This window comes from Triticum urartu, chromosome 1 (assembly GCF_003073215.2).
Source record: "Triticum urartu cultivar G1812 chromosome 1, Tu2.1, whole genome shotgun sequence".
NCBI classification, from domain to species: domain Eukaryota; kingdom Viridiplantae; phylum Streptophyta; class Magnoliopsida; order Poales; family Poaceae; genus Triticum; species Triticum urartu.
Genome location: NC_053022.1, coordinates 371,846,032 through 371,857,032, shown reverse-complemented (window position 1 = coordinate 371,857,032; position 11,001 = coordinate 371,846,032). Strand labels below are relative to the sequence as shown.

The following is an 11,001-nucleotide window of genomic DNA, read 5'->3' as shown; positions in this document are numbered from 1 at the left end:
GAACGTTTGCGTCCTCTCTTGATCCCTGCTTCGTGCGGAGGATCTCCTGCGAGTCATCGCACGGGATTCAGCCGAACTCTGTGAGCAACACGTCCTCGTCGTTTTCCGGGTGCGAAAACTGATGTCGTGCACTCGGTCGTCGAGAGTGGGCGATAGCACTACCTTCAGCTCGGGTTCTCGCAGGTGCGGCGTAGTCAGGCTCATTCCTGGTAGCCCGACGAATCACGCCGCCGGCTGAGCGAGCTTCAAGCGTACAAAGCGACTAACTGGACTCTAGCCAGTCGGGTTGGTGGGGTGGGGGATGTTGGGGCCAGAGGCGCAAATGGCCGGCGCGTTGGAGGCGGAGAAAGATCCGATGAGGCGGCTGCACCGGCTGGAAGCCAGAGTGTCTCAGCGTCGGTTGTCGGGATGTGGCCACCCTGAGTCGCGTCGCGCTTTGTGAGGTCAGGCTAATGTTTTTTGGGCGGCATCAAGCTGGATGCCGGGAGTAGTCTTGCACTGCAAAAATAAGAGCAGTCTCAAGGTAAGTAAAACCCCAGGCGCAAGAGGCAGGAGAGGGGCGAGGAAGGGTTACCGTCGATCAAGTCCTCGATCCGGCCGAAGCCTTCGTCCAGGGCTGCCGGGTCTCAGACCAGCTCGCCGCCTCGGTCTCATACTCCGCCTTCAAGGCGGCTTCGCTTTCCTGCGCCGCCTGCAGGGCCGCTTTGTGGCTCTCCTCTTGGTCGGCCAGCTTCTTGGCTAGGCGATCCCGTTCCTGGACCAAGGCGGCGTACTCGGCCTCCTTGGTATGAAGGGCGGCCTTCGCTTCGCCGAGCTCCTTCCTCAAGTCGGCGTTGGCCCCTGAAGACAAAGAAAAAGAAAAACCAATAAGGAAAGAGTCGTCAAGAAAGATCCGACCCGACTGCTCAGCAGTCGGCCCGAATCTCGGGGACTACACCCAGTGGGTGCGCTGACGCGCCCCCACAGGAGACAGACAAGATCGAGTACTTACTTCGGCTGTCGGCCAGGTCGTCGGTCCTCCGGCTCAACTCCCGAGCCTGGGAGTTGAAGGCGGCAGCACGAAGGTTGTGATATTCCTGAAAGTTCAGAAAAAAGCAAAGTAAGGTAGCCGTCGAGAAAGATCCGACCCGACTGCGCAGCAGTCGGCCCGAATCTCGGGGACTACACCCAGTGGGTGCGCTGACGCGCCCCCACGGAAGAAATTAAGAAAGCAAAGCAGCAAGAACGAAGGACTCACCCGGATAGTGGCTTCGACAAGAACTCTGGTGACTGTTGCAGCAGGGCGGCCTGAGCTTGTAGCCGGCTCCGGACCCCTTGAGCCGCATCCAGCTCGCCAGTTCCGCTGGGAGTCCATCGGACGGGAGTGCTGGCCGCAGATTTCGACGGCTGCGCCGGCTCGGCGCAACTCGGGGGCGGCGCTCCCTGCCGGGACCGATGACTCGAGCCGGTCTGTTCTCTGCTCACTCCAGTCGCCTCTGGGCGTGAGATTGGGTTGGCACGTTCCGTTGGCGTGCTGGCGGTCCTCCTGCAAGGCCGGGGTTCTCTCCCATCACGGCAGTCTTTAACGACTCCGCAAGGGCATGGGTGTGGGCTACTGCTTTGGAGAGGATGGTGAGCAGCAGGGGTGGTTGGCGAGTTTGCTCGTCTCGGGTAGGTCGTTGGGCTTGGCTACGCACGGCCTGCTCTCGCGTGGGCGGCCGTTCCGTCCTCATGCTCTCACGGTTCGGGGCGTTCTGTTCTGTGGCTCTGAGATCGGCGGGATCATGGGAGGAGTGGAGACCTTAGGCCAGACAGAGGCTGGACCCGTAAGGGAAAGGACCCTGTCAGCAAGCGAGAAAGGTTAAGAAGAATATTCGAAGAGAAAGAGAATGATGAAGGGCATGCGACCAGGCAATCATCTTACGCTGAAACCGCCTGAGGCTGCTTCACCGCCTTGCGGAAGCGGGCCGCTTCGGCCGCTCGTCTCGTTGTCGCCGCGGTGGAGGGCTTGGACTTCTTCGGCCGACTGCCGAAGAGGCCTGAAGCGGCCCGGCGCTTCTGCCGCCGGCAGCCGGTGCGATAGACGAGCCCGCGCCCTGATGGGCCGCCGGCTGGCGACGCGGGGCGACTTCGGCTTCATCGTCCGGCCAGTCCTCGAAGCTCGCGGTGAACCTTGAGCCTCCGGGCTCGGCGTTGTCCCCCACGACGGCGTCTTCCATGGCGGCCGCCCCCAAGTCCGGGTCGTCAACGTCGTCCACCGTGCGGTCGGGGGCATACTGGCGTTCAATCCCTGCCGCCCGGGGGGCAAGAAGAGGGTTCTGCTCAAAAGAACCGACTGGTCAGAGGCCGGTCCGTCATGAAGCCGGCTGACGACAAAAAGAAGATAGAGAGAGAAGCTTACCACGGGCGGAGGATTGGCGCGAGAATACGGCGCCTTGCCGTATTGCCAGTCCCCGGCGAGCTTGCAGTTGGCGATGTAATTAACCATGAGCGCCACCTCCGCGTGGGGCATTTCCCATGTGCTCAGCCGGCTTGGGTCGAAGCGGCCGCTCATCTGACACATCATATGGGGCCGGCTTTGGAGAGGAAGAATCCGGCGCTCCACGAAGGCGGCCACCAAGTCGGCCCCGCGCAGGCCTTCCGACTGGAATCATCACCCGAAGCCGGGAGATGGCGGCGTTCCCGGCCGGAGACAGTGACCGGGACCGGAAACACGAGGGCTGCCCAGCCGGCGGGCCGGCTACGTAAGCCGGCAGGTTGATGTAGTCTCCTTGCTCGGCGACGTTTTCACGTAGAATATGATTCTGCCAGACCTTCACCGACTGGATAGGGGCGATGGGCGGGAACGGGTTGTTCTCGTTCCCCGACGAGCTTGCAGTTGGCGATGTAATTAACCATGAGCGCCACCTCCGCGTGGGGCATTTCCCATGTGCTCAGCCGGCTTGGGTCGAAGCGGCCGCTCATCTGACACATCATATGGGGCCGGCTTTGGAGAGGAAGGATCCGGCGCTCCACGAAGGCGGCCACCAAGTCGGCCCCGCGCAGGCCTTCCGACTGGATCATCACCCGAAGCCGGGAGATGGCGGCGTTCCCGGCCGGAGACAATGACCGGGACCGGAAACTCCACGAGGGCTGCTTCCCAGCCGGCGGGCCGGCTACGTAAGCCGGCAGGTTGATGTAGTCTCCTTGCTCGGCGACGTTCTTCACGTAGAAATATGATCTCTGCCAGACCTTCACCGACTGGATCAGGGGGATGGGCGGGAACGGGTTGTTCTCGCTCGCCCTCCTCATGGCGATGAAGGCCCCGCAGGGGGCAGGCATGCCGGCGACGACCGTGCCGAGCTTGCTCTGGAAGAACTCTCCCCAGAGCTCCAGCGTGGGGAGCAGCCCCAAGAAGCCTTCGCAGAGGGAGACGAAGGCCGACAGCAGCATCACCGCATTGGGCGTGAGGTGATGCGGCTGGAGGTTGTAGAAATCCAGGAAGGAGTGCAGAAATCCGCTCGCGGGAAGACCGAAGCCGCGCAGGCAGTGCGAGCGGAAGACGACCCGCTCGCCCTCCTCCGGTGCCGGCGAGATCTCCTTCTCCGGCGCCAGGCGGACCTGTATGAGGTTGGCGCCGGGCAGGCGCCGAGTCTGGCGGAGGAACTCCACATGGTCTTTGTGGACGTTGGATCCGTCCCAGGAGCTTGACAACGCCATGGGAGCGAGGTGATGTAGAGACGCGGCGGCAATGAGACAGGAAGCTGCGACGGCAGCGAGAGGAAGAAACGAGGGTTAGGAGGGGCGGAGCGGGAGAGAGCGTGCAAACCTTTGTCGCTCTCCCTCGTCCCCCTACTTATAGACTCACGTGGCGGAGCCGAGGAGGCGCGGCGCGGGGAAGCGTGGGGATCGATTGTGCCCACTCCCCACGTCTCATGATTATTGAGCCTTAACGGCGAAACAAAACTGCCTCGAGAAGGCGCGCAGCCCCTGTGGGCCACGAAAGATCCGCGCCCGGACCAAGGCTTGCGAGTGGCGGGCCCGGGCCTGCGGCGGCGTCCCGTCGCGCGCGTGCGCTCGTAGGATCTCGCCGCCACGTGGCCGCGGGAGGGCCCGTACACGCAGGCCCCCCTCCTCCCGCCTACAAAACGCGGGGCTCTCTGAAGTCGGCATACGCCTGCTAAGCCGGCTCTTCAGGATGGGAAGCTGACCAAGCTCCTCGCCCCCCTGCTCGCCTCGGAGCTCGATCAGCTTCGGGGACTACTGTCGGAGTAAATAGCCATGGGTAGCCTAGCCGGCTTCCCCTGGCCCTTTTGAAAAAAGTTGCGAGCCCGCCCGGCTCTCAAGAATCCAAGACATGGGGCCGCCTTCCCCTTGTTGGCTGCCACCCAGGCCGGCTTTCTGAAGGCGGTCCGACTTTAGCCCTCATGAGAAGGCCGACTCCAAGAAGCCGGCCATGAGAAGGCCGACTCCAAGAAGCCGGCTCCTCATATAGCGGTCAAGACCGTACCCACAAAAGTTTGCACCCACCTAACGGCGGTGTGACGGGGCGTGACTACAGTAAAGCCTGCCACCCCCGAATCCCGGAGCACGCCTGGCACAGTGCGCCGTACGGGGTAGGCATGACCCGTCCGGCGCGGCACTGTTGCCATGTTGACCCTGGCATCACCCACGACGGGCCGCCAGCGTGGCCCACAGACGGTGGGCCCCTTTGAGCAGAGAGACGCCCGAAGGCGGCCACGCCTCCAGCCAGTCGGCCCAAGACAGAGCCGGCTCCCCGCAGCCGCCTTGCCGCCTCCCTCGAAGAAGACGCCCCATTAAGGAGACAAGACGCGGTGAGGCTACAGCGATCGCCTGACAGGCGGCGGTACTGTAGCCGCGTTTACCAAGATGAAGCTCACGTCAACAAGATGGAGCCACAGTAACCAGTCGCCGACCAGGCCCTGGGCAGTGGGGCCTGCCTGTCGACCAAGGGGCCGGCAGCCGGCGGGACCCACCAGTCGGCGGGCCCCAGCAGCCGGCGCAGAAGCCGGCGAGCACAGTCACAGACGGCTGGGCCCTGCGCCCAGTCGGATTACCATTGTACCTCCGAGGGGTAGGCCTATATAAACCCCCTGGAGCACCCATGCAAAGGGGTCGACCCCCTGCTAGTCTTAGACACCACACGAGGAGAGGAAACTGGCTAACCGTGCCCTTCTTCCTCCTCCCACCAAACAGCTCAAGGAGCATCGTGTAGCACTTGTTCATCTAGTGATCATGCGGAGACTCCGCAGAGCAGCAGTAGGGGTGTTATCTCCACGGAGAGCCCCGAAGCTGGGTAAGATCCGCCGGCGTGCATGTCTTCGCCTTATCTCGTTTCCAGGCACCGGCGATGTCTTACTGGCTCCCACAATGATAAGCCACCCGTTGGCATATGTCACACCTACCACCCGACAAATCCCTTCATTAAATAAATCTGTCCTTTTTCTTGGGTTCTTTAGGCGGTTCAAACATTAACATCATATAAGAAGGAACAGTGTGATGTAAAACTTTAGGGGAATACATATAAGTGTATAGTGGTGGCCCACTGGAAGCGCGTTTGGCGTTGGTCAGCGTACACCTATTGATGTCATAATTGAGCAAAATGATTTGTTAAGTAGTTGTTCTTACAAGAATATTCCTGCTTGGGCCATCTGAAAGCATGGGTACGTGATAATCTTTGATGGCATACAACCCTTCCACATTCAACTCCTATCCAACATAAAGGATGAAGCTCGGCAATGGAGACGTGCAGGCGCCAAGAGACTAGCTAGGATCCTCCTTGTAACTTGATTACTGTGTATCGGGGTTGAGCAACCCCATTCCCTTCTGCTCATCTGTAATCCCATCAGTGGCTTTCGGTGTACGCAGATTTGGGGTTATAACTATGTATTTTCTTTTCTACCTATCAATAAAAAGATACGTCGTCGAGCGTATTTGCTAAAAAAGAATATTCTAGCTCGCATCGTCACAATTAGGACATATGTAGGTCTGGCAAATAGATGGGTTGTGCGTATAATCATGGTATTTTCTTAAAGTTGGGGAGTGTCCCGTCGACTAAAGACAGTCCTTTGTAAGTCGACAATGGTTCATATTGTATTTTTTGTATAACAACTAGTCAAGTGGTTTTATATTTTGCAAATCATGCTTAATCTTAGATGAACGCTGCTACACACACGACACTCCATGAATCGTCCATGGAGCATCGGCTGTGAAGAAGTTTCGATCTTAGATTCAGTGGTATAGAGTTGTGCTACTAAGCCATTGCATATGTTTTGTAAACATCGCTGCCCAACTTTGTATGCTCGATTGATGATGTGTCATTCTTGGTCGGGAGAGAGGCCCGAGAGATAAGTCATCACAAAACCATCATCCGGCCTATTGAGCGATTTGATTAGTGCATTGTTCTGTCCTTCGGCTAGTGCCGATGTGATGTGATTATGTGGAGGTGGGCTAATATGGCGAGAACGTGCAAGCATGAACCTTTGCCCAATGCAGTGCAGGTGCAGGCAAGGCATGGCCAACTTTGAGGAGTGCTTGCTGGGCCAACAAAAAGATACGCCCCAAGAAAGCTCACACGCACGCCGAGCCTGCCTGCGCGCGCGCGTGCCGGCGAAGGAGAGCTCCAAGTCGAGGCCGCCGGCCCACATGCATATGCATGTTTGGGTCGTATTGTTTCCGCTCCACCATGCTGCTACTACTTCTGTTACTACTGGGCCAAGCGGACAGCCGCACGAAGAAGAGAGAAGATACTGGACGCCCCGCGCCGGCCGTACGTGCGCGCGCGTATCTACTCCTTGGCTCCATGCTGCCGCTCGTATACTTGGAACCAGACTCTCTTGCTGGCTCTCCTTTTGTTGTTGTTGTTGTTGCCATCTCAATCCCTTTTTGTTTTCTGGGCTCTTTTCTTCATGGACCGGGCTCTCCTTTCCGTAACATTTGGATATTCCAATCACATCTGCTGCCCTCTACCGTTTGCCCCCCTCCGCTTCCGGGCTCCACTGCCCCCTCCATCTCTCTCGCTCTCTGGCAAAAATGCAAAAGTTGGTGCCTTTCTTGTTGGCCTTTTCCCACCTGGTCGAAGACCTCACCAGCTACTGTACGTGTTCCGCAGTACACAGACTGGTGCACCGCGCGCTAGTGGAGCTGCCAACTTTTTTCACCCCGCCGGCCGGTCTCTCGTCTCGCTCCACTTTCACCGCCCCGCCCATCCCTCCCCCGACCAGGGATCCACCGTCAAAAGGCGCACGCCTCCCAGTTTTGTTTACCGATCGTGGATGTGGATGTATGGTCTTACCATGACACCGATGTATAGCCATACACGCATACAGTGCTCCACTCTGTAGGTGCTGACAAATTTTAATTTCAGTGATATGTAGTTATGTACAGTATATGTTAGCTACCACCGCACTGCAGGTAGGTAACCTAGTGCGGCTCTTCTCTCTCATGGGCCGTGGGCGCCAAGTCAAGACTACACGCTCTAGCATTGTAGTATAGACGAGTGTACGTAGAGGCAGAACAACGGCTTCCTGGCATTGGCAATGGCCGTATCGATCGGTCGGCCGGTCTGTGAGTTGGGCGGCCTGTTAGGTGCAACGGCGACGAGTGCTCCTGAATTCCCGACCCGTCGCGATGTAACACCTGCACCGCCCTCACTGGGAGATACGCTGGATTAGTTAGGTGGATGTCCATAAACTATATAACACTAGCGCACACTAATCTGACTTGCACATCATCAGTCATTTACTATTCTTTGCCGCCTACCAGCAGTTGCAGTTGCAGGAATCCAGCCATAGCTTGCGCAAGTTAAGCGCCCAACTTGCCATCTTTAACAGTCAAAAGCTGTTTTAATCATGTTTTAAAGCTGCCCATCCGAATCCGTCGGGAGAGATGGCAGCACGCCGTCCACGGGTCGAGGCATAGGGCTTCAGATTGAGCATCATTAAGCATGCGTTAATGGAGGAAATTAAGCATCCGACGACCGAGCCGCGCGCCGTTCTTTCTTTCTCGATGTTGAGGCGCAATGATCTGCCGAGATCTCTTTGGGGGAATGATCGAGAAGACAGAGATTGATGGCCATGGATTTCGTTTTGGAGTGACTAGCTCGTGTGAGCGTGCGGCTCGTTCGGGTGCCATCATATCTTTGATCATGAGCTACATGTAGCTTTGCTCCGGTACTCGCAGGGGATATGCCTGCCCGTCGAAGTAGCCAGGGTTGGGTTAGATCGCGGTGTCTCTTCTCCCGCCTTGTTGCAATCATGGCGCGCGTCAGAACTGATTAACACGTTGTTATTTAGGAACATGAGCAAGATCAACGTGTATACATGGTGTTGCCGTACGTGCATTCTATATAGGCTTTCGTAGGTTTAGAGATTCCGGGCTCTCGTCTCTTCCTGTTCAAGTGAAGTTAATCACTACTCTAATGAACTATATACAACCGCCCACTAACTGATTATAGTTCAATGAATTCTCACCACGATTGATTACATTATATCATATCCATCTTTATATTATAGCCGCAGTGGCTTTGCAGTTGGCGAGGTGGTTGGGGAATGAGATGTCGCAGCTGCTGCGTGCTGGTCAGTGAGAAACCAGTTCGAGCCGGACAGATCTCTCTTACTCCCGATTCAGGGTGGCAATGTGATTAACAGAATCCTAGTCAGTACAACCCGGATACTGTCGCCAGGGGACCAACACGGCAACGTGGATGCTAAATCCTGGGAGATTTGCCACTAATCCGCTCGTCAACGTGGACACATGCTAACTTCCAAATCGTTTTATGCTGGCTGCCGACATTTCGCGAACCTTGTCTGGCGTTACTAACCAACTGCATGCAGGATCTCCCAAATTAATACGACTTGCAAGCAACACAAAAGCGCCCAGTACCCACCGCCAACAGATGTTAGCAACGTAATAACGGAGAGGAGACAGTCAACAAAAAATAGCAAAAAGGGAAGCTTCTTTCGTAGATGCTCAGATAGATACCAGAAGAAGAAGCACGGGAAAAAAACAGGCCGGCGCGTGCCGCGGAGCTCCAAGAAAGAAGTGGAAAAAGAAGCGGGCACGCACCACGCCACCGGCCACGGCTCCAGCAAAAGAAGTGAAGGAGAAAGGGTGGGAAAATCCAAATGCAAATGATCACTCCCACCCTCACACTCACTTGGCCCGAGCAGATCGATCTCCACTCCGCTGGGCCCGGCCTCCCCCCATCGCCACAAATCAATCAAGTCGAAATAAAATTCGAAAACGCAAACGGAAAAACCCAAAGCAAATCGAACGCCCAGCACAGCTCAAAAGACCAGCACAAAGTGCAGCGTTACGTAACGTAGTACCTTGTCTCCATAAAAAAAATCAAATCGGAATAGTGGTACGTTGATTTCAAATGGAAAAGGTACGGTACTTACTGCTGCCAGGACTAAGCATGAGCTAATCATGTCGGGATGCCAACGTGCTCGCCTCTCGCTGGCATGCGGGTCCCGCTGTCGGGGAGGGCCCATGTTTCAGTGAGGATGGGGTGATGGGAGTGGCGTGGGCTAGTGGAGATGGGACTCGGCAGTGTGAGGTCAGTGACACGGCGCGGCCACCAGCCAGTGGCGGCCCGCCATAATAACGCCCGGAGCCAAGCAAAGCCAAGCCAGCCGCGCCCAGGCCACCACCACCCGTTCCATTCGCCCAGCGAACCACGAGAGCTCGCTCCGCCGCCGCCGGTTCCCTCGAGCGCGCGCTCTGCTCTTGGCCGTCACGATGGCGACGGCATGGGTGCGGTCCCTCAGCTGCAGGTCCTACGGCGTGGCGGACGCCGTCGTCGCGCCGTCCCCGAGCAAGAAGGCCCAGCCGCTCCTCCCTGCGTCGTGCGGCGCCGCGGCGGACGTCAGGGACTCGGTGGCGTCCGCGCGGCAGGCGTGGAAGCCGCGCCGGGAGCGGCGGAGGGACGGGCAGGAGAGGCAGCAGGAGTCGGCGAGGCCTCGGCCCAAGAAGAAGCCCAAGCAGACGGCGGCCGCGTTCATGCCGTCGCCCGGGACCGCGCCCGCGCCCGCGAGCTCGGCGTTCCTGACCATGGCGGAGCTGCCGGAGGGCCACTCGTCGCGGCAGGTGGTGGAGCTCATCTTCTCGTCCGGCTGGGACCTGGCCGGCGCCGCCGCGGCGGCTCCGGAGGTGGAGGCGATGTTCCGCGTGCACAGCGGCGCGCGGGCTGTGGCACGGTTCGAGGAGGCCAGGGCGGCGGCGCGCGCGCACGGCGCCGCGGCCCGGTGCGGCGCCGACGGCAACGAGATGATGCGCTTCCAGTGCCGCCCGGCCGCGGGCGCGGGCGTGGGCGGCGTCTTCGGTGCTGGCGTCGCCACCTGCCAGCTCGGCCCGTCCGGCTCCGCGGTGCGCACCTTCGCCTGCAGCGGCACCGCGCACGCCAGAGCCGCGCCGTCGCCCGGCGCGGTTCGCAGGGCCATGCTGGTGTGCCGCGTCATCGCCGGGCGCGTCCGGCCGGCGCAGGGCGACGACCCGCAGGCGCTCCGGCACCGCTCCTCGCACTACGACTCCGTGGACATGGGCGACGGCGAGCTCGTCGTGCTGGACAGCCGTGCCGTGCTCCCCTGCTTCCTCATCATCTACAAGGTCTAGCCGCGCGCGCGCGCCAAATTAACCGCCCATCGTACCTAATTACCATTCTCTTTTTGTCTCTTGCTTAACATTCCAGAGCCGGCAGGCGATACTGCCACTGTGCCAGTACGTAGAATTGACAGAGATCATCGACCCAACCCCTTGTGTAAAACAGTAAAAGATTGCTTCTTCTTTCTCTTTTTGCTCGCGTTGAATCTCATCTTGAAATGGTGTATAAAAATGTTCTTGCTCGTCTCACTTTTCACCGTCGATTCAAACATCTCTGGCTCCCTCTCTGCATGCATGTACGAACTCCGCTCTGAAATTTTATCCTTTGTGGCATCTTTTCCCGCTTTTACCGGCGCAGGGATTTGTCTGCGTAGGTTTAAAGGTTTCTTGTCGCACAGCCCTCTCGTGTTTGCTTCTCCT

The 11,001-nt window shown here is 58.4% G+C and overlaps 1 protein-coding gene across 1 annotated transcript; it reads left to right on the top strand.

Moving 5' to 3' along the window:
* Window positions 1–9,570: 9,570 nt before the first annotated feature.
* On the top strand, window positions 9,571–10,770 carry LOC125513198. Its single transcript, XM_048678233.1, has one exon. The coding sequence runs from the start codon at window positions 9,721–9,723 to the stop codon at window positions 10,591–10,593; it is 873 nt and encodes a 290-aa protein (XP_048534190.1). The 5' UTR covers window positions 9,571–9,720; the 3' UTR covers window positions 10,594–10,770.
* Window positions 10,771–11,001: the final 231 nt, after the last annotated feature.